Source organism: Scyliorhinus torazame, chromosome 16 (assembly GCF_047496885.1).
Source record: "Scyliorhinus torazame isolate Kashiwa2021f chromosome 16, sScyTor2.1, whole genome shotgun sequence".
In the NCBI taxonomy this organism is placed as follows: domain Eukaryota; kingdom Metazoa; phylum Chordata; class Chondrichthyes; order Carcharhiniformes; family Scyliorhinidae; genus Scyliorhinus; species Scyliorhinus torazame.
This window is the reverse complement of record NC_092722.1, coordinates 133,540,044-133,564,258: the sequence shown is the minus strand read 5'-3', so window position 1 is coordinate 133,564,258 and position 24,215 is coordinate 133,540,044. Positions and strand designations below refer to the sequence as shown.

The 24,215-nt window shown below is 45.9% G+C and overlaps 1 protein-coding gene across 1 annotated transcript in view; it reads right to left on the bottom strand.

Annotated features, from left to right (window-relative positions):
- Window positions 1-547: 547 nt before the first annotated feature.
- LOC140392301 (protein CC2D2B-like) overlaps window positions 548-24,215 on the bottom strand; it is a 180,997-nt gene continuing 157,329 nt past the window's right edge. The window contains exon 15 of the mRNA XM_072477616.1: window positions 548-742. Within this exon, the coding sequence (XP_072333717.1) occupies window positions 548-742 (195 nt within the window). The remainder of the gene's footprint in view (window positions 743-24,215) is intronic.

Sequence of the window (24,215 nt, the reverse complement as noted above, 5' to 3'; positions counted from 1 at the left end):
ATGGCATGACCCCCCACCCACCACTACCTGTGACAGCAGAACAAGGCCACTAAAGGGCCTCAATTCGTTTCCGAGCTGGAAGGTCATCCATTGGCCATCCTGCCTTGGACTTAATCTAGGTGAGTTGGGAAGTCGACAGGGTCTAGACACTGCTCCTTCCCACCCAAGTAAATGGAACCCCACTACCTCCCAGCCTACCTCTGGGGCAGGGGCTGTTGGTGTTTCAGCTCATATTTAGTTGACATGAGAGTTTTGAGCACAAAGGTTGGTGAAGGCAAGGTTTGTGCATCTGCCAAGTGGTAGTAACAGGGAAATACAATGAAGCAGAGTGTAAAATGAGTTCAAGGTGTAGGATGGGTTAAAATTCGATTTTAGTGGGTTTATCAATAATCACAGGTTTGTCACAGGAAAGCCCTTTCCTGTTCCTAAAAATTCTACATTCAACATCAACTAACAGGGAGTTCATATCAACAATTTGCTCAACATAATCAAGACTGTAAAGGGAAAACGTTAAGCACAACTTGCAATTTAGAAAATATAGCCCAAGTTATTTGTATGTATCATGAACCAAAGATGCTACATAGATCCACACTGATAATACATTGTTAGGATATGGATAAATATACACTGCAACAGCAAACTCCACATTAGGGATTTCTATATTATGAACACCAGTACTGTAGACTTTATCAAATATTGCTTCCAACTTTGAATAGCGCATCTGGAGAGGAAATCCTGAAACCTGTGGAAGAGGTTAAAAAGTATATCAACAGTCAGTGGATGACTGAATCAGGTACTTCATAAATCAAAATTTAAGTTCAGCCAAAATATGTCACCCCAAAATCTATATCAAACTCTTAGGGTGGGATTTTCCAGTCCCATCATGGTGGGCAGGACCAGAAAATGTGGAGGAAGTTGAAAATCTGTTTTACATCAGCGCAAGAAGACATAGATTGTCCATTCACGACTTTAATGGCAACATGTCAGAATCCTGCCTGCACTCCTCATCTTGGTCACATGGGCGTCTAATTGGACCAGTTTTATTCATAATCCAATATAAGGGGCATGCATCTGGTGAACTGCACTTCACTCGTGACTTTCAGGTATGCACCTTACATCGTGCTGTGCTCACGGCTTCTCTGACTCAGTGCCAGGCTGTTCACAATCCAATATGGTGTTGAAACAAAGACACTTCAAACCACTGCGTTTGAGCAGACAGGGTGATGTTGATTTCTTATCTTTGTTCTCTATTTCCCCTTCAATTATTACACCTTCTAAGCTAACGCTCTGGTTACTACCTTTCTGCCATACTGATTAAATCCTCTTGAGTGACTGGCAAACCTCACAGCCAGGAGATTGGTGCCCCTCCAGTTTAGATGCAACCCGTTCACCTTGTACAGGCCACACCTGTCCCGGAAGAGATCCCAGCGGTCCAGAAATCTGAAACCCTCCCTCCTACACCACCAGTTTAGCCACGTATTTAGCGCACAATCCTCCTATTTCCTAGCCTCACTGGCACGTGGCACTGGGAGTAATCCTGAGATTACAACCCTAGAGGTCCTGCTTTTTAGCTTACTGCCTAACTCCCTGAACTTCTGTAGGACCTCATCATTCTTCCTGCCTATGTCATGAGTACCTATGTGTATTACGACCTTTGGCTGTTCACCCTCCCCCTTCAGAATGTCGTGTGTTCGTTCAGAGACATCTTGACCCTGGCACCAGTGAGGCAACATGCCATCCTGGAGTATCTTTCACATCCACAGAAGTGCCTATCTGTGTCCCTTACTACAGAGTCTCCTATAACTATCGCTCTCCTGCATTTTGCCCTCCCCTGCTGAGCAACAGAGCCAGTTGTGGTGCCTCTGTTCTGGTTGCTGTTGTTTTACACTGATTGGCTATCCCCCCCCCAACAGTATCCAAAACGGTATTACATAGATACATAGAAGATAGGAGCAGGATGGGCCTTTTGGCCCTTCAAGCCTGCTCTGCCATTCATCACGATCATGGCTGATCATCCAACTCAATAGCCTAATCCTGTTTTCTCCCCATAGCCTTTGATCCCATTCTCCCCAAGTGCTATATCTAGCCGCCTCTTGGATATATTCAAAGTTTTAGCATCAACTACTTCCTGTGGTAATGAATTCCACAGGCCCACCACTCTTTGTGTGAAGAAATGTCTCCTTATCTCTGTCCGAAATGGTTTACCCTGAATCCTCAGGCTGTGACCCCTGGTTCTGGACACACCTATCATTGGTAACATCTTCCCTGCATCTACCCTGTCTAGTCCTGTTAGAATGTCCTGTTGTGGGCAGCACGGTAGCATTGTGGATAGCACAATTGGTTCACAGCTCCAGGGTTCCAGGTTCGATTCCAGCTTGGGTCACTGTCTGTGCGGAGTCTGCACATCCTCCCCGTGTGTGCGTGGGTTTCCTCCGGGTGCTCCGGTTTCCTCCCACAGTCCAAAGATGTGCAGGTTTGGTGGATTGGCCATGATAAATTGCCCGTAGTGTCCAAAATTGCCCTTAGTGTTGGGTGGGGTTATGGGGATAGGGTGGAGGTGTTGACCTTGGGTAGGGTGCTCTTTCCAAGAGCTGGTGCAGACTCGATGGGCCAAATGGCCTCCTTCTGCACTATAAATACTATGATGACAATTTTATAAGTCTCTGTGAGATCCCCCCTCATTCTTCTGAACTCCAGTGAGAACAATCCCAACCTAGTGAATCTCTCCTCAAATGACAGTCCCGCCATCCCTGGAATCAGTCTGGTAAACCTTCACTGCACTCCCTCGAGAGCAAGAACATCCTTCCTCAGAGAAGGAGACTAAAACTGCACACAATACTCCAAGTGTGGCATCACCAAGGCACTGTACAATTGCAGCAACACATCCCTGCTTCGATATGCTCTTCTTTACCGCCTGCTGCACCTGCATGCTTGCCTTCAGCGAATGGTGCACAAGGGCACCCAGGTCCCACTGCGCATTCCCCTCACTCAATTTACTGCCATTCAGGTAGTAATCTGCCTTCCTGTTTTTGCTTCCAAAATGAATAACCTCACACTTATCCAAATTATACTGCATCTGCCATTGGTTCGCCCACTAGCCCAACCTGTCCAGATCTTGTTGTAGGATCCCTGCATCTTTGTCACAATTCACCCTCCCACCTATTTTGGTATCATCTGCTGACTTTGAGATGTTACATTTTGTTCCCTCATCCAAATCAAGATATATTGTGAATAGCTGGGGTCCCAACACCAATCCCTGTGGTACCCCTCTGGTTACTGCCTGCCAATTTGAAAAGGACCCATTAATCCCTACTCTTTGTTTCCTCTCTGCCAACCAGTTTTCTATCTACCTCAATACATTTCCCCCAATCCCTTGCACTTTAATTTTGTACAATAATCTCTTATGCAGGACTTTGTCAAATGCCTTCTGAAAGTTCAAATATACCACATCGACTGGCTCCCCCTTGTCGACTGTACTGGTTACCTCCTCAAAGAATTCCAACAGATTTGTCAAGCATGATTTTCCCTTCATAAATCCATGCTGACTCTGACTGATCCTGCCACTGCTTTCTAAATGTTCCGCTATAAAGTCCTTGATAATGGATTCAAGCATTTACCCACTACCAATGTTAGGCTTACTGGTCTATAATTCCCTGCTTTCTCTCTACCTCCCTTTTTGAATATTGGAGTGACGTGAGCTACCCTCCAATCTGCAGGAACAGTTCCAGAGTCTATAGAATCCCAGAAGATGACCAACAATACATCCACTATTTCCAGAGCCACCTCCTTAAGTACTCTGGGATGCAGATTCGCAGGCCCTGGGGATTTATCTGCCTTCAATCCCATCAGTTTTCCCAGCACCATTTCTCTATTAATGTTGATCTCCCTCAGTTCTTCCCTCTCACTAAACCTTTCATTCTCCAACATTTCTGGGATCTGATTTGTGTCCTCATTTGTGAAGACAGAACCGAAGTATGTATTTAATTGCTCAGCTGTTTCTTTGTCCTTTATTATGCATTCCCCTGTTTCTGTCTGCAGTGGGCCTACATTTCTCGTTACCAATCTCTCTTCACATATCTGTAGAAACTGTTAGTGTCAGTCTTTATGTTCCCTGCAAGCTTCCTTTCGTACTGTACTTTCCCCTTCTTAATCAATCCCTTTGTCCTTTGCTGAATTCTAAACGGCTCCCAATCCTCAGACCTATTATTTTTCTTGGCCAATCTGTATGCTTCTTCCTTGGATCAGATACTATTTCTAATTTCCTTTGTAAGCTATGGATTGGCCCTCTTACCCCCTTTGCTTTTGTGCCAGACAGGAATGAACAGTTGCTGTAGTTCCTCCATGCGTTCCTTGAATGTTTGCCATTGTCTATCCACTGTCATCTCTTTAAGTAACTCTCCCCAATCTATCAAGGCCAACTCACGCCTCATATCCTCATAGTTCCCTTTATTAAGATTTAGCACCCTGGTCTCCGAATCAACTACTTCACTCGTCATCTTGATTAAAGTTTTTATCATGTTATGGTCGCTCATCCCCAAGGGGTCTCGTACAGCCAGATTGGCAATAATTCCCTTCTCATTACACAGTACCCAGTCTAAGATGGCCTGCTCTCCAGTTGGTTCCTCCACATATTGGTCAAGAAAACCATCCTGTATACACTCCAGGAATTCCTCCTCTACGCCATTGTGGCTAATTTGATTTGCCCAATCTATGTGAAGATTAAAATCACCCATGATCATTGATATTCCTTTATTACATGCATCATTAATTTCTTGTATAATGCCATTCCCAACCTCACCAGTGCAGTTTGGGGGTCTATATATGACACCCACTAATATTTTTTGTCCCTTGGTATTTCTCAACTCTACCCATACAGATTCCACATTGTCAGAGCTAATATCCTTTCTCACTATTGTGTTAATTTCCTCTTCAACCAGCAGTGCCACGCCACCACCTTTTCTTTTATGCCTAGCCTTGCTAAATACTGAGAACCCTGGGACATTCAGTTCCCAACCCTGTTCACCCTGCAGCCATGTCTCCGTAATCCCAATTATATCATGCCCATTTATATCTATCTGCGCGATTAGTTCATCCACTTTATTGCAAATGCTCCATGCATTAAGGCACAGAGCCTTTAAGTTTGTCTTTTTCACAATGCTTGTCGTGCTCCCAATATTTTTCTCTACTGCCCTGTTTGAATTTTGTCCTTGGTTTCTCCACCCAACACTTTTCTTATTCACTTTTCTACCTTTTGCTTTTGTCCGTGCTCCCTCTTTCTCTGACTGGTAAGGTTTCTCTGACATGGGCAGCACGGTAGCATTGTGGATAGCACAATAGCTTCACAGCTCCAGGGTCCCAGGTTCGATTCCGGCTTGGGTCACTGTCTGTGCGGAGTCTGCACATCCTCCCCGTGTGTGCGTGGGTTTCCTCCGGGTGCTCCGGTTTCCTCCCACAGTCCAAAGATGTGCAGGTTAGGTGAATTGGCCATGATAAATTGCCCTTAGTGTCCAAAATTGCCCTTAGTGTTGGGTGGGGTTACTGGGTTATGGAGATAGGGTGGAGGTGTTGACCTTGGGTAGGGTGCTCTTTGCAAGAGCCGGTGCAGGCACGATGGGCCGAATGGCCTCATTCTGCACTGTAAATTCTATGAAATCTATGACTCCTTCCGTAGGCTTCCGCCCCCCCCCCCCCCCCCCCCCGGCATTTTAGTTTAAACCCTCCTTGTTAGAGAGGTGGGGGACATTCACAGGGGACTCCTGCACAGACTGCCTGCCCTTTCTAGCAGTCACCCATCTGTCTGTCTCCAACTTGGGCGTGGCTCGTCTCTATAACTCTTATCTATAATGCTTTATGCTACCTGCATTCTCCTAAATGCATCGAACTGCGGCTCCACCGAACCACGTGGTCTGTGAGGAGCTGCATTGGTTACATTACCTGCAGACGTAGTCGATCGGAACACAGGTAGCATCACGGATCTTCCATATCTCACAGTTAGAGTACTGCACCCCGCTGAGTGACACTTAAGCACTAGTTAATTAATTTAAAATAACTACTTACATTTTTATTAGATAATGTTACAATTAACTATATGGTCCCAGGTGCTAGATTTTTATTATAAAATTAAATGCTAAATACTAATCTCTGCCGTCAGGTTCAGTTACTCCTCTATGTAGTTAATCAGTTTTTCAATTGTTTTTTCAAATGTAAGAGAGTCCCGACCAGCCAGATAGCACACAGCTTTACTGTGATGTCACTGCTCAGTTTCCCCCCCACCCCGCCCAACAATTTGAAAACACAGAGAGAGTCACAGACACAAATACCACTTACCTTCCCAGACTCCACTCCGGAATTCTCCTGCTCAGAGACACAGATACAAATACCACTTACCTTCCCAGACTCCACTCTGGAATTCTCCTGCTCAGAGACACAGACACAAATACCACTTACCTAACCAGACTGCACTCCGGATTTCTCCTGCTCAGAAACACCGAGAGAGACAAAGACACAAATCCTCTTATCTTCCCAGACTGCACTCCGGATTTCTCCTGCTCAGAGACACAGACACAACTACCACTTACCTTCCCAGACTACACTCCGGATTTCTCTTGCTCAGAAGCACAGAGAGAGACACAGACACAAATATCACTTACCTTCCCAGACTGCACTCCGGATTTCTCCTGCTCAGAGAGAGACACAGACACAAATACCACTTATCTTCCCAGACTGCACTCTGGATTTCTCCTGCTCAGAGACACAGACACAAATACAATTTATCTTCCCAGCCTGCACTCTGGATTTCTCCTGCTCAGAGACACAGACACAAATACCACTTACCTTACCAGACTGCACTCCGGATTTCTCCTGCTCAGAGACACAGAGGAGACAGAGATACAAATACCATTTATCTTCCCAGACTGCACTCTGAACTTCTCCTGCTCAGAGACACAGAGAGGGACACAGACACAAATACCACTTACCGTCCCAGACTGCACTCCGGAATTCTCCTGTTCAGAGATGCAGAGACACAAATACCACTTACCTTCCCAGACTACACTCCGGATTTCTCCTGCTCACAGACACAAATACCACTTACCTTCCCAGACTGCACTCCGGATTTCTCCTGCTCAGAAACACCGAGAGAGACAAAGACACACATCCTCTTATCTTCCCAGACTGCACTCTGGATTTCTCTTGCTCAGAGAAACACAGAGAGACAGACACAAATACCACTTACCTTCCCAGACTGCACTCCGGATTTCTCTTGCTCAGAAGCACAGAGAGAGACACAGACACAAATACCACTTACCTTCCCAGACTGCACTCTGGATTTCTCCTGCTCACAGACACAAATACTACTTATTTTCCCAGAATGCACTCTGGAATTCTCTTGTTCAGAGACACAGAGAGACACAAATACAACTAACTTTCCCAGACTGCACTCCGGATTTTAACTGCTCAGAGAGAGACACATACACAAATACCACCTATTTTCCCAGAATGCACTATGGAATTCTCTTGCTCAGAGACACAGAGAGAGACACAAATACAACTAACTTTCCCAGACTGCACTCCGGATTTTAACTGCTCAGAGAGAGACACAGACACAAATACCACTTATCTTCCCAGACTGCACTCTGGATTTGTCTTGCTCAGAGACACAGACACAAATACAACTTATCTTCCCAGCCTGCACTCCGGATTTCTCCTGCTCAGAGACACAGACACAAATACCACTTACCTCCCAGACTGCACTCTGGATTTCTCTTGCTCAGGGACACAGGCACACATACCACCTACCTTCCCAGCCTGCACTCCGGATTTCTCCTGCTCAGAGACACAGATACAAATACCACTTACCTCCCAGACTGCACTCTGGATTTCTCCTGCTCACAGACACAGACACAAATACCACTTGCCTTCCCAGACTGCACTCCGGATTTCTCCTGCTCAGAGAGACAGAGATACAAATACCATTTATCTTCCCAGCCTGCACTCCGGATTTCTCCTGCTCAGAGACACAGACACAAATACCACTTACCTCCTAGACTGCACTCTGGATTTCTCTTGCTCAGGGACACAGGCACAAATACCACCTACCTTCCCAGCCTGCACTCCGGATTTCTCCTGCTCAGAGACACAGACACAAATACCACTTGCCTTCCCAGACTGCACTCCGGATTTCCCCTGCTCAGAGACACAAATACCACTTACCTTACCAGGCTGCACTCTGGATTTCTCCTGCTCAGAGACACAGAGGAGAGACAGAGATACAAATACCATTTATCTTCCCAGACTGCACTCTGAACTTCTCCTGCTCAGAGACACAGAGAGGGACACAGACACAAATACCATTTACCGTCCCAGACTGCACTCCGGATTTCTCCTGTTCAGAGAGGCACAGACACAAATACCACTTACCGTCCCAGACTGCACTCCGGAATTCTCCTGTTCAGAGATGCAGAGACACAAATACCACTTACCTTCCCAGACTACACTCCGGATTTCTCCTGCTCAAAGACACAGATACAAATACCACTTACCTCCCAGCCTGCACTCCGGATTTCTCCTGCTCAGAGACACAGACACAAATACCACTTGCCTTCCCAGACTGCACTCCGGATTTCCCCTGCTCAGAGACACAAATACCACTTACCTTACCAGACTGCACTCTGGATTTCTCCTGCTCAGAGACACAGAGGAGAGACAGAGATACAAATACCATTTATCTTCCCAGACTGCACTCTGAACTTCTCCTGCTCAGAGACACAGAGAGGGACACAGACACAAATACCATTTACCGTCCCAGACTGCACTCCGGATTTCTCCTGTTCAGAGAGGCACAGACACAAATACCACTTACCGTCCCAGACTGCACTCCGGAATTCTCCTGTTCAGAGATGCAGAGACACAAATACCACTTACCTTCCCAGACTACACTCCGGATTTCTCCTGCTCAAAGACACAGACACAAATACCACTTACCTTCCCAGACTGCACTCCGGATTTCTCCTGCTCAGAAACACCGAGAGAGACAAAGACACACATCCTCTTATCTTCCCAGACTGCACTCTGGATTTCTCTTGCTCAGAGAAACACAGAGAGACAGACGCAAATACCACTTAACTTCCCAGACTGCACTCCAAACTTCTCCTACTCAGAGACACAGACACAACTACCACTTACCTTCCCAGACTGCACTCCGGATTTCTCTTGCTCAGAAGCACAGAGAGAGACACAGACACAAATACCACTTACCTTCCCAGACTGCACTCTGGATTTCTCCTGCTCACAGACACAGACACAAATACTACTTATTTTCCCAGAATGCACTCTGGAATTCTCTTGTTCAGAGACACAAATACAACTAACTTTCCCAGACTGCACTCCGGATTTTAACTGCTCAGAGAGAGACACAGACACAAATACCACCTATGTTCCCAGAATGCACTCTGGAATTATCTTGCTCAGAGAGAGTCACAAATACAACTAACTTTCCCAGACTGCACTCCGGATTTTAACTGCTCAGAGAGAGACACGGACACAAATACCACTTATCTTCCCAGACTGCACTCTAGATTTCTCTTGCTCAGAGACACAGACATAAACACAACTTATCTTCCCAGCCTGCACTCCGGATTTCTCCTGCTCAGAGACACAGACACAAATACCACTTACCTCCTAGACTGCACTCTGGATTTCTCTTGCTCAGGGACGCAGGCACAAATACCACCTACCTTCCCAGCCTGCACTCCGGATTTCTCCTGCTCAGAGACACAGATACAAATACCACTTACCTCCCAGACTGCACTCTGGATTTTCTCCTGCTCACAGACACAGACACAAATACCACTTGCCTTCCCAGACTGCACTCCGGATTTCTCCTGCTCAGAGACACAGAGAGAGACAGAGATACAAATACCATTTATCTTCCCAGCCTGCACTCCGGATTTCTCCTGCTCAGAGACACAGACACAAATACCACTTACCTTCCCAGACTGCACTCCGGATTTCTCCTGCTCAGAAACACCGAGAGAGACAAAGACACACATCCTCTTATCTTCCCAGACTGCACTCTGGATTTCTCTTGCTCAGAGAAACACAGAGAGACAGACACAAATACCACTTACCTTCCCAGACTGCACTCCAAACTTCTCCTACTCAGAGACACAGACACAACTACCACTTACCTTCCCAGACTGCACTCCGGATTTCTCTTGCTCAGAAGCACAGAGAGAGACACAGACACAAATACCACTTACCTTCCCAGACTGCACTCTGGATTTCTCCTGCTCACAGACACAAATACTACTTATTTTCCCAGAATGCACTCTGGAATTCTCTTGTTCAGAGACACAAATACAACTAACTTTCCCAGACTGCACTCCGGATTTTAACTGCTCAGAGAGAGACACAGACACAAATACCACCTATTTTCCCAGAATGCACTCTGGAATTCTCTTGCTCAGAGACACAGAGAGAGTCACAAATACAACTAACTTTCCCAGACTGCACTCCGGATTTTAACTGCTCAGAGAGAGACACGGACACAAATACCACTTATCTTCCCAGACTGCACTCTGGATTTCTCTTGCTCAGAGACGCAGACACAAATACAACTTATCTTCCCAGCCTGCACTCCGGATTTCTCCTGCTCAGAGACACAGACACAAATACCACTTACCTCCTAGACTGCACTCTGGATTTCTCTTGCTCAGGGACACAGGCACAAATACCACCTACCTTCCCAGCCTGCACTCCGGATTTCTCCTGCTCAGAGACACAGATACAAATACCACTTACCTCCCAGACTGCACTCTGGATTTCTCCTGCTCACAGACACAGACACAAATACCACTTGCCTTCCCAGACTGCACTCCGGATTTCTCCTGCTCAGAGACACAGATACAAATACCACTTACCTCCCAGACTGCACTCTGGATTTCTCCTGCTCACAGACACAGACACAAATACTACTTATTTTCCCAGAATGCACTCTGGAATTCTCTTGTTCAGAGACACAGAGAGACACAAATACAACTAACTTTCCCAGACTGCACTCCGGATTTTAACTGCTCAGAGAGAGACACAGACACAAATACCACTTATCTTCCCAGACTGCACTCTGGATTTGTCTTGCTCAGAGACACAGACACAAATACAACTTATCTTCCCAGCCTGCACTCCGGATTTCTCCTGCTCAGAGACACAGACACAAATACCACTTACCTCCTAGACTGCACTCTGGATTTCTCTTGCTCAGGGACACAGGCACAAATACCACCTACCTTCCCAGCCTGCACTCCGGATTTCTCCTGCTCAGAGACACAGATACAAATACCACTTACCTCCCAGCCTGCACTCCGGATTCCTCCTGCTCAGAGACACAGACACAAATACCACTTACCGTCCCAGACTGCACTCCGGAATTCTCCTGTTCAGAGATGCGGAGACACAAATACCACTTACCTTCCCAGACTACACTCCGGATTTCTCCTGCTCAAAGACACAGACACAAATACCACTTACCTTCCCAGACTGCACTCCGGATTTCTCCTGCTCAGAAACACCGAGAGAGACAAAGACACACATCCTCTTATCTTCCCAGACTGCACTCTGGATTTCTCTTGCTCAGAGAAACACAGAGAGACAGACACAAATACCACTTACCTTCCCAGACTGCACTCCAAACTTCTCCTACTCAGAGACACAGACACAACTACCACTTACCTTCCCAGACTGCACTCCGGATTTCTCTTGCTCAGAAGCACAGAGAGAGACACAGACACAAATACCACTTACCTTCCCAGACTGCACTCTGGATTTCTCCTGCTCACAGACATAGACACAAATACTACTTATTTTCCCAGAATGCACTCTGGAATTCTCTTGTTCAGAGACACAAATACAACTAACTTTCCCAGACTGCACTCCGGATTTTAACTGCTCAGAGAGAGAGACACAGACACAAATACCACCTATTTTCCCAGAATGCACTCTGGAATTCTCTTGCTCAGAGACACAGAGAGAGTCACAAATACAACTAACTTTCCCAGACTGCACTCCGGATTTTAACTGCTCAGAGAGAGACACGGACACAAATACCACTTATCTTCCCAGACTGCACTCTGGATTTCTCTTGCTCAGAGACACAGACACAAATACAACTTATCTTCCCAGCCTGCACTCCGGATTTCTCCTGCTCAGAGACACAGACACAAATACCACTTACCTCCTAGACTGCACTCTGGATTTCTCTTGCTCAGGGACACAGGCACAAATACCACCTACCTTCCCAGCCTGCACTCCGGATTTCTCCTGCTCAGAGACACAGATACAAATACCACTTACCTCCCAGACTGCACTCTGGATTTCTCCTGCTCACAGACACAGACACAAATACCACTTGCCTTCCCAGACTGCACTCTGGATTTCTCCTGCTCAGAGACACACAGAGATACAAATACCATTTATCTTCCCAGACTGCACTCTGAACTTCTCCTGCTCAGAGACACAGAGGGGGACACAGACACAAATACCATTTACCGTCCCAGACTGCACTCCGGATTTTTCCTGTTCAGAGAGGCGCAGACACAAATACCACTTACCTTCCCAGACTGCACTCTGAACTTCTCCTGCTCAGAGACAAAGATACAAATATCACTTACCTTCCCAGACTGCACTCCGAACTTCTCCTGCTCAGAGACACAGGCACAAATACCACTTACGTTCCCAGACTGAACTCCCGATTTCTCCTGCTCAAAGACTGTGGTAAAGCACACTATTGTACTATATGCATGGTGCTGTATTTGTACATGCCTGGTCTTGTCCAAGCCGGCTCCGCCTCTGGCTCATCCCATCAGACTTCTGTATAAAAGTGGCAAGTCTGCACCTCCGGACCCAGTTCGCCCCAGAGGCAGGAGGCTTGCTGTTTAGTGTATTAAAGCCTCAGTTACGTTTATCACTCGTCGTCTATTATTGATGGTGTATCAACTTAATACAGCAAGCCTCCTGCATCTGGACCCGAACAGGGTGAAAAGACTGTGCAGGGCCTTTACAACGGAGGCAGAGGTCATGTCAGAGCAGGGGATGGCGAAGGGGAATCTGGAGTACTCGTCAACGATGTTGAGGAAGTACACATTACGGTCAGTGGAGGGGAGGGGCCCTTTGAAGTCCATGCTGAGGCGCTCAAAGGGGCGGGAGGCCTTTACCAGATGTGCTCTGCCTGGCCGATAGAAGTGCGGTTTGCACTCCGTGCAGACCTGACAGTCCCTGGTCATGGACCTGACCTCCTCGATGGAGTAGAGCAGGTTGTGAGCCTTGGTGAAATGGAAAAACTGGGAGACAGATGTCATTGTGGAGGGCCCGGAGTCGGTCTACTTGTGCGCTGGCACATGTACCGCGGGAGAGAGCATCTGGGGGCTGTTATGGGCGAGGCGTTTTCAGAACCCCAAAATGTATCATGGAATTCAACCAATGTATTTGCTGCTTTTCCTAGCACACGGCTTTTTCCCTCGGTGTGGGATTACAATTATGGACACGTGGGTTTTTAAACACCAAACAATGTTTATTCCATGAACTCAACTTAACATCTTAAATAAACATTGGATCCCTTAACACCCCTTACTTCAAAGATAACTCCGAAAATATTACAACAGCAAATAATCCCTCGAAATGTTCCTTCAAACTTCCAAGAGACTTAACACCTTTAAACAGAATCACATCAGGTTAAAGGCTTTCCTATTATGAGTTTAAATCACCCAAATGATCCAGAGATAGTCTTTCATGGCAGAGATCACAGCAAATCCAGCTCACTGCAAACACAGACACTCCTCAAGCTCTTTTCCTCCAAACTGCATCTAAAAACTGCAAAATGGCTGATCTATAGCCCAGCTCCACCCACTTTCTGACATCACTGTTTTCTTAAAGGTACATTGCTTAAACATACATGTCTTAAAAGTACTCTCACATGACACCACCCCCCCCAAAAAAAAACCCATCAACTTCAAGATGGTTTCATTTTTCACTTTAGCACCATCCACTAAGAAATGCACACAGTGTGAAAGTGTACAAACTCAGCAATAGCATGATGGGAAAAATAGCCAACTTATGTAACCAAGTGTAAGACAGCTGTGTCAGCTAAGTGCCAAGATCAGACCCTGACAAACTAGACAAAGCTAAGAATCCACATAATTGTATCATACAAGGCCAGAAGAGGGAAAATAGTGCCTGACCTTAGTAAAACCTGATAACAAAGCCACGATCTAGGAATGTCCTAATAACACAACCTCCTCATGACCTAGGTCCATCTGCGTCAAGGCATCATGAGGGCAGAGGTGAAAAACAAAATAGGACCACGTCTTAAATCCTCTAAAGACAAAATACTGCAAATAAGCCGAGTCAGGGTCTTTCCATGACAACATGTTTGATCAGAAGTTATGACTGTATTGACATTTTTGAACAAGGTCTGTTTTTGTAAAATGATACAGCTTTTGTATAAATATTGAACGTTTTCTCCATGTCTTTGCGAGCTTGAGAAAGAATGAGCAGGTTTACCTTAACAGCTCTCTCTCTCTCTAACCTGTAGCCATCTGCATGCAGACTTTGGTCAATAAAGACAAAGTTAGTTTTATCGAAACCAAGGTGTAAAGTTGTTTTTTCTCACAGTCTTGAAGTAGGAAAGATTTTAAAAGACGACAACAGTAAATATACCTTTCCATTTAAAGAAAACAACACACTCAAACAGGTATAACAATATAGTCCATTTTTCTTTGTTCTTCTTCCTCCAACCTAAAACCTTCTCAATTGATCACATTCGTGACAAAGCATCGGCTACCACATTTACCCGTCCTGCCACATGTACTATTTTTAAATGAAATGGCTGTAACAATAAACTTCAGCGAAACAGCCTTGCATTGTTATTCGCTCCAGAAACCTCCAAGGATTATGTTCAGTATATATAATGGTGTCAGATGGATTGCTGGTCACATAAATGTGAACATGTTGCAAAGCCAGCACCAAACTCAAAGTCTCTTTCTCAATCGTCGAATACTTTTTCTGGTTAGAATTCAATTTCTTTGAAAAATAACCAACAGGCCGCTCTAGCCCTTCGTCGTCGTCTTGTAGAAGCACCGCACCCACACCCACATCGCTCGCACCAACAGCCACTTTGAAGGGTTTGGGATGACTAACACAGGAGCAGTGGTTAACAAATGCCTGTTGACACTCGGCTGTCCACTGGAATTTGTTACGCTTCTTGAGCAAGTCCGTCAGTGGAGTGAACACACTGCTAAAATTTGGTACAAATTTCCGGTAAAATCCACTCATACCAAGAAATCGCATTATTTCCCGTAGTGTTGAGGGTATTGGAAGCTCCCCAATAACTTTCGTTTTCACATCCCGTGGGACCAGTCGACCCTGTCCGATTGTATGGCCAAGGAAAGTGACTTGGGCTTTTCCAAATTTACTTTTGGCTCTGTTTATTACCAAACCCGCCTCCTGAAGTCGATCGAATAACTCCCTCAGATGTTTTAAATGTTCTTTCCATGTCTGGCTGAAAACTGCCAGATCATCGATGTACACCGCACAATTGGGTAATCCTGAAACGACTGTATTAGTTAACCATTGAAATGTGGCTGGGGTGTTTTTCATGCCAAATGGCATAACTTTGAAATGGTATATGCCATCTGGAGTCACAAAAGCTGAAATCTCCTTCACCATTTCAGATAAAGGTACTTGCCAGTAACCTTTCAGTAAATCCAATTTGGAAATAAAAGCGGATTGTCCCACTTTCTCAATGCAACCCTCCAAACATGGGATAGGATAAGAGTCCGTTCTTGTAACAATCCATACACAACCGTTGTGTACCGTCTGGTTCAGGTACCATCACTACGGTGAGCTCCATTGGCTGTAACCCACTTCAATTATGCCATTTTTAAGCATACTCTCAATCTCTCTGTTAACATGTGCCAATTTTAAATGGTTAAGTCTATATTGATGTTGTTTGATAGGAACAGCATTTCCCACATCTACATCATGTATAGCCATTTTAGTACTTCCCAATTTATCTCTACAAACTTGCCCATGTGATATCAATAACTCTTTCAGGTCAGTTTGTTTTTCCTCTGAAAGGTAACTTAATAATTCATCCCAATTTTTAAGAACATCCTCATTTTCCAATATAATTTGGGTATGTCAAATTCACAGTCATCTGGGTTTGGTTCGTCACTTTGAGTTAGAATCATTAAAACCTCCTTTTTCTCTCCTTCCCTTTTAAAGTAGCTTTTCAGCATATTCACATGACACGCAGTCTTCCTTCTATCTGGTGTTTTTACCACATAATTCACCTCACTTAATTTCCTTTCAATCTGATACGGTCCACAAAACCTAGCTTTTAAAGGCTCATTTACCACTGGTAACAACACTAAAACTTTATCCCCACTGGCAAAACTACGAACTTTGGATTTCTTGTCCGCTACCCGTTTCATCACATTTTGTGCAACTTTCAAATGTTGTCTAGCCAATTCACCTGCTCTATTTGATCGTTCCCTAAAATTTGACACGTAATCCAATAGTGTAATTTCCGATTTCTCACCCACCAATTTTTCCTTGATCAATTTAAGTGGTCCTCTTACCTCATGACCAAAAATTAGTTCAAAAGGACTAAATTTGGTAGATTCATTAGTGCATCCCTAATTGCAAACAATACGAATGGAATTCCTTTATCCCAATCCTCTGGATAATCTTGACAATACGCCCTCAACATTGTCTTTAATGTCTGATGCCACATTTCTAACACTCCCTGCGGTTCTGGATGGTACGCAGTTGATTTAAATTGTTTTATTCCTAAGCTATCCAGAACTTCTTCGAATAACTTTGAAGTAAAATTTGATCCTTGATCTGATTGAATTTCTGTGGGTAGTCCATATCTAGTAAAGAATTTAAGTAACTCCTCCACAATCCTTTTAGCTGTAATATTACGTACTGGAATGGCCTCTGCAAACCTAGTAGACACATCCATTCTGGTCAAAAGATATTGATCCCCACTTTTTGTTTCATGAAGCGGTCGTACACAATCAATTATGACCCGCGTAAAAGGTTCCTCAAATGCTGGAATGGGTATTAAGGGCGCTGGTTTTATCACTGCTTGAGATTTCCCTATCACTTGACATGTGTGACATGATTGACAAAATTTAACTACATCTTTATGTAGTCCAGGCCAATAAAAATGTTTCAGGATTTTAGCTTGAGTTTTCCTTATTCCCAAATGACCTACCACTGGTACCTCATGTGCAACTCGCAACACCTCCTTTCTATACCCTACCGGCAATACTACTTGATGAACTTAGAACATAGAACATAGAACAATACAGCGCAGTACAGGCCCTTCGGCCCACGATGTTGCACCGAAACAAAAGCCATCTAACCTACACTATGCCATTATCATCCATATGTTTATCCAATAAACTTTTAAATGCCCTCAATGTTGGCGAGTTCACTACTGTAGCAGGTAGGGCATTCCATGTCCTCACTACTCTTTGCGTAAAGAACCTACCTCTGACCTCTGTCCTATATCTATTACCCCTCAGTTTAAAGCTATGTCCCCTCGCACCAGCCATTTCCATCCGCGGGAGAAGGCTCTCACTGTCCACCCTATCTAACCCCCTGATCATTTTGTATGCCTCTATTAAGTCTCCTCTTAACCTTCTTCTCTCCAACGAAAACAACCTCAAGTCCATCAGCCTTTCCTCATAAGATTTTCCCTCCATTCCAGGCAACATCCTGGTAAATCTCCTCTGCACCCGCTCCAAAGCCTCCACGTCCTTCCTATAATGCGGTGACCAGAACTGTACGCAATACTCCTAATGCGGCCGAACCAGAGTTCTGTACAGCTGCAACATGACCTCCCGACTCCGGAACTCAATCCCTCTACCAATAAAGGCCAACACTCCATAGGCCTTCTTCACAACCCTATCAACCTGGGTGGCAACTTTCAGGGATCTATGTACATGGACACCTAGATCCCTCTGCTCATCCACACTTTCAAGAACTTTACCATTAGCCAAATATTCCGCATACCTGTTATTCCTTCCAAAGTGAATCACCTCACACTTCTCTACATTAAACTCCATTTGCCACCTCTCAGCCCAGCTCTGCAGCTTATCTATATCCCTCTGTAACCTGCTACATCCTTCCACACTATCGACAACACCACCGACTTTAGTATCGTCTGCAAATTTACTCACCCACCCTTCTGCGCCTTCCTCTAGGTCATTGATAAAAATGACAAACAGCAACGGCCCCAGAACAGATCCTTGTGGTACTCCACTTGTGACTGTACTCCATTCTGAACATTTCCCATCAACCACCACCCTCTGTCTTCTTTCAGCTAGCCAATTTCTGATCCACATCTCTAAATCACCCTCAATCCCCAGCCTCCGTATTTTCTGCAATAGCCTACCGTGGGGAACCTTATCAAACGCTTTGCTGAAATCCATATACACCACATCAACTGCTCTACCCTCATCTACCTGTTCAGTCACCTTCTCAAAGAACTTCTGCCCACTTTTCATCCGCCTGCATATGTACAGGTCTCCATTTTCTCATCAAGACATCTTTTTTACGGTAATAACACTCTGGTATACTCTCAGATTCCTCTTCCGTATATGCTTTCTGATATATTCATTTTATTCCTGCATCTTTCTGTTGTAACTCTGCCAATTTTCCTGAACGAAAAATATCCGCCTCATCCTCCACCTGTTCTTGTTCTTTTTCAACCATCTGATCAAAAAGCATTTCTGATAATTGCACTTCAACTTCATCTTCACTCTTTGATTTCTCCTCTTCTCTTAACCTGTGACTTTGCGACCTTGTTACTACACAATCTGGAAAAATCCCAGGATTTTCGTCCTTCAACCCTTCAGTTGTCTGATTTTCCACTGGCTTATCAACCACAGTAGGCATCACTCCCACCTGCGATCCACCTATTTCATTACCCAAGATAAACTGTATTCCTGGACAAGATAGTTTATCTATTACTCCTACTACCACTTCACCACTCTTCACTGGACTTTCCAACCTTATCTTATATAATGGAACGCTACTCCTCTCATCCTGAATTCCACATATCACCACCTATTCTGGCAACATTCTTCCCAAACTACATAATTCCTCATCTCCTACCATTAAAAATTGACTAGCCCCTGTATCTCTTAAAATTGTAACTTCTTTACCTGCTCCTCCTGATACACATGAGTAAACTTTACCCACACAAGTAAATTCTTTAAATACATCTGGCACCTTCTTAACAATTACTTCTTGAACAGGCTGTACAATCGTTTGCACCTCCTTCGCTTCCCTTGGGCTTTCCTTTACCACTCTAAACCCCACTGTCTTATCCTGTTTTACCACATCAGCCTTCCCAGTGCTTTTCTTCAACCACCAACACTGTGACTTTACATGGCCTAGTTTATTACAGTGAAAACATCTGAAACTTTTCATTTCTTTTCCACCCTCCTGGATTTTTTAAATCCGAGGTACACTCTTTATTGTCTCCCTTCAGATCACCTTTACCTTTACCACTTGAGTATTTCTCATGTCCCCAGTTTCTATCCCTCACCGGCTGAAACTGATGTCGGGAACCAATCTTTGATTTATGAACTAATTTATAATCATCTGCCATTTCCGCTGCTAATCTCACAGTTTTTACCCTCTGTTCTTCCACATGAGTTCTCACTACATCAGGAATTGAATTTTTAAACTCCTCCAAAAGTATAATTTCTCTGAGAGCTTCATACGTTTGGTCTATTTCCAAACCCCTTAGCCACCTATCAAAATAACTCTGTTTGAGCCTTTCAAAGTCCATGTATGTTTAACCAAATTGTTTCCTTAAATTTTGAAACCTTTGTCTGTAAGCTTCAGGCACTAGCTCATGTGCACTTGAGATGGATTTCTTCACCTCCTCATATGTTCCAGATACCTCCTGCGGTAGTGATGCAAACACTTCACTAGCTCTACCTACCAGCTTTGTTTGAATCAGTAATACCCACATGTCCTGTGGCCATTGCATTTGTTTAGCTACCTTCTCAAATGAAATGAAAAAGGCTTCTACCCCCTTCTTGTCAAACTTTGGCAATACTTGGACATATTTAAATAGATCCCCACCACGTCTTCGACTATGACGCTCTGTCTCATTATCCTCATCCATCTCCTCGAACTGTACGTGTCCCTTTGCGTCTGCCAATTTTAACTGATTTTCATGTTTCAGAGCCATTTTCCGAAGTTCAAACTCTCTCTCCTTTTCCCTTTCCTCTCTATCTCTTTCTTTGTTTCTTTCTTCTCTCTCCTTTTCTTTTTCCTCTCTATCTCTTTCTCTTTCTTTTTCCGTTCTCTCTCTTTCATATTCAAGCCGCTTTAATTCTTTCTCGTTCCATTCGTTTAATTTGCAACTGAATTTTTGCCATTTCCCATGAGTCAAACTCTATCTCAGGCAACTTTAAATGCTTACCCACCTCCATAATTACCTCATCATTTTGTCAGGTAATGTTAACTGCAATGTTTTTGCCAGACCCAACAGTCTGCTTTTCGTCTCTGTCTGTAAAGTACTGCATGTGACAGTCTCCACCCCCAAAAACTTGTGAGCCATTATCCACAACACACTCCCCACTTAAACTAAAATACCACACCGGAAAAGCAACAATCATTCACTGTCTTTAAGTTCACAAAAGCCAATCCAATAGATAGACTTTTATCCCCCTCGAGCCCCCAATTGTTATGGGCGAGGCGTTTTCAGAACCCCAAAATGTATCGTGGAGTTCAACCAACCTCTCCCTTTAATGGATTTGTTGCTTTTCCTAGCACATGGCTTGTTCCCTAGGTGTGGGATTACAATTATGGACACGTGGGTTTTTAAACACAAAACAATGTTTATTCCATGAACTTAGCTTAACATCTTAAATAAACATTGGATTTCTTAACATCCCTTACTTCAACGATAACTCCGAAAATATTACAACAGTAAATAATCCCTCAAGATGTTCCTTCAAACTTCCAAGAGACTTAACACCTTTAAACAGAATCACATCAGGTTAAAGGCTTTCCTATTATGAGTTTAAATCACCCAAATGATCCAGAGATAGTCTTTCATGGCAGAGATCACAGCAAATCCAGCTCACTGCAAACACAGACACTCCCCAAGCTCTTTTCCTCCAAACTGCAACTAAAAACTGCAAAATGGCTGATCTAAAGCCCAGCTCCACCCACTCTCCGACATCACTGTTTTATTAAAGGTACATTGCTTAAACATCCATGTCTTAAAGGTACTCTCACATGACAGGGCTCATTGAGCTTCCCGGGACGATACAAGATGTCATAGCTGTAGGTGGAGAGCTCGATCCTCCACCTCAAGATCTTATCGTTCATGATTTTGCCCCGCTGCGTGTTGGTCAGTGAGGAGAATGAATCGCCTGCCGGCCAGGTAATGCCTCCAACAGCTTCTACGATGGCTTGGGCTTCCTTTTCGACAGAGGAGTGTCAAATTTCTGAGGCATGGAGGGTACAGGAGAAGAAAGCCACGGGCCTGCCCGCCTGGTTTGAGTGTAGCGGCAAGCGCAAAGTCCGACGCATCGCTCTCCACTTGGAAAGTGATGGACTCGTCCACAGCGTGCATTGCGGCTTTGGCAATGTCTGTTTTGATGCGATTGAAGGCCAGTCGGGCCTCATGGTAAGGCGCTGCTCCCTCCCCATCCTACCCGCGACCCAGAAAATCTCTCTGGCTTCTGGATCCCATGCAATGGAGATCCGGGGTTACTGTGTCATGACCCTCACTGTGCAAGGCGTAGAGTACACCAACTTTAGGCTCTACATCCTCCCCCATCTCTGCGCTGCCCTATTACTGGGGCTCGACTTGCAGTGTCACCTCCAGAGCCTTACCCTAAAGTTCAATGGACCCCTGCCCCCCCTCACCATCTAGCCTCGCAACCCTTAAGATCACCCCACCCTCCCTCTTTGCAAACTTCACCCCGGGATGTAAGCTCGTCGCTACCAGAAGCAGACGCTACGGTGCCTAGGACAGGGCCTTCTTCAGGTCAGAGGTCCAGTGACTCCTGCAAGAGAGGATCATTGAGGCTAGTAACAACCCCTGGAGAGCACAAGTGGTGGTCATCAAGACTGGGAAGAAGCACCAGATGGTCATCGATTATAGCCAGACCATCAACCGGTACACGCAGCTCGATCCGTACCCCCTCCCCCCGTATATCTGACATGGTCAATCAGATTGCGCAGTATCGAGTCTTCTCTACAGTCGACTTGAAGTCTGCGTACCACCAGCTCCCTATCCGCCCAAAGGACCGCCAATACATTGCCTTCTAGGCAGACGGCCACCTCTATCACTTCCTCAGGGTTCCCTTCGGCGTCACCAACAGCGTCTTGGTCTTCCAAGGGGAAATGGACCGAATGGTTGACAAGTACGGGCTGCGGGCCACGTTCCCGTCCCTAGACAACGTCACCAGCAGGACCATGATGAGAACCTCCGGCGCTTCCTCCACACCGCGAAACTCCTGAACCTCACTTATAATGGAGAGAAATGCGTCTTTTGCACAACCCGCCTGGCCATTCTCGGCTACGTCGTGGAACACGGAGTCCTAGGACCCGAACCCGACCGCATGCGCCCCTCCTGGAACTCCCCCTTCCCCACTGCCCCAAGGCCCTGAAGAGACGCCTGGGGTTCTTCTCTTACTATGTCCAGTGGGTCTCCAACTATGCTAATAAGGCCCGCCCAATTATCAAGTCCACTACGGTTCCCCTGGCGACAGAGGCCCGACTGGCCTTCGATCGCATCAAAACAGACATTGCCAAAGCCGCGATGCACGCTGTGGACGAGTCCATCCCTTTCAAAGTGGAGAGCAATGCGTCGGACTTTGCTCTGGCCGCTACACTCAACCAGGTGGGCAGGCCCGTGGCTTTCTTCTCCCGTACCCTCCATGCCTCCAAAATTCGACACTCCTCCGTCGAAAAAGAGGCCCAAGCCATAGTAGAAGCTGTGAGACATTGGAGACATTACCTGGCCGGCAGGCGATTCACCATCCTCACTGACCAACGGTCAGTTGCCTTCATGTTTAACAATACACAACGGTACTCCAGATTCCCCTTCACCATCCCCTGCTCTGACATGACCTTTGCGTCCGTTATCAAGGCCCTGCACAGTCTTTTCACCCTGTTCGGGTTCCCCGCCTATAACCACAGAGATCGGGGCTCCTCCTTTATGAGCGATGAGTTGCGTCAGTTCCTGCTCAGCAAAGGCATTGCCTCCAGCAGGACGACCAGCTATAACGCCCGGGGAAACGGACAGGTGGAGAGGGAGAACGCGACGGTCTGGAAGGCCGTCCTCCTGGCCTTACGCTCGAAAAGTTTCCCAGTCTCCCGCTGGCAGGAGGTCCTCCCCGATGCGCTCCACTCCATCCGGTCGCTTCTATGTATGGCCACTAACAAAACACCTCATGAGCATATGTTTGCCTTCCCCAGGAAGTCCACCTCCGGGGTCTCGCTTCCGTCCTGGCTGACAGTCCCGGGGCCCGTTCTTCTCCACAAGCATGCAAGGAGCCATAAAACTGACCCCCCTCATCGAGAAAGTCCATGCGAACCCCCAATATGCTTACGTGACACACCAGGACGGGCGGCAGGACACAGTCCCCCTTCGGGATTTGGCTCCTGCAGGCTCCCTGGCGACAATCACCACCACACCACACCCAACACTGTCTCCGCCCACCTCCCTCACGAACTGACTCCCGCAGGCCCACCGAGGAGAAGCACCACCACACCCACCCATACACCGCCCCCACCCCACCCCCCCCTTCGCCGACTCAACATCTGGGTGAAGAAGATGACAACACGCTCCCGGACGAGCAGGTCTCGATGCCGGCACCAACACCACAGCCGGGACTGAGGCGGTCACAGCGGAAGGTCAAGGCCCCCGACAGACTTGACCTTTAACACCACTTCCTGCTCAGAGACACAGAGAGAGACAAAGACACAAATTACCTTCGCAGACTGCACTCCAAACTTCTCCTGCTCAGAGACAAAGACACAAATATCACTTACCTTCCCAGACTGCACTCCGGATTTCTCTTGCTCAGAGACACAAATACCACTTACCTTCCCAGACTGCACTCCGAACTTTTGCTCAGAGACACAGACACAAATATCACTTACCTTCCCAGACT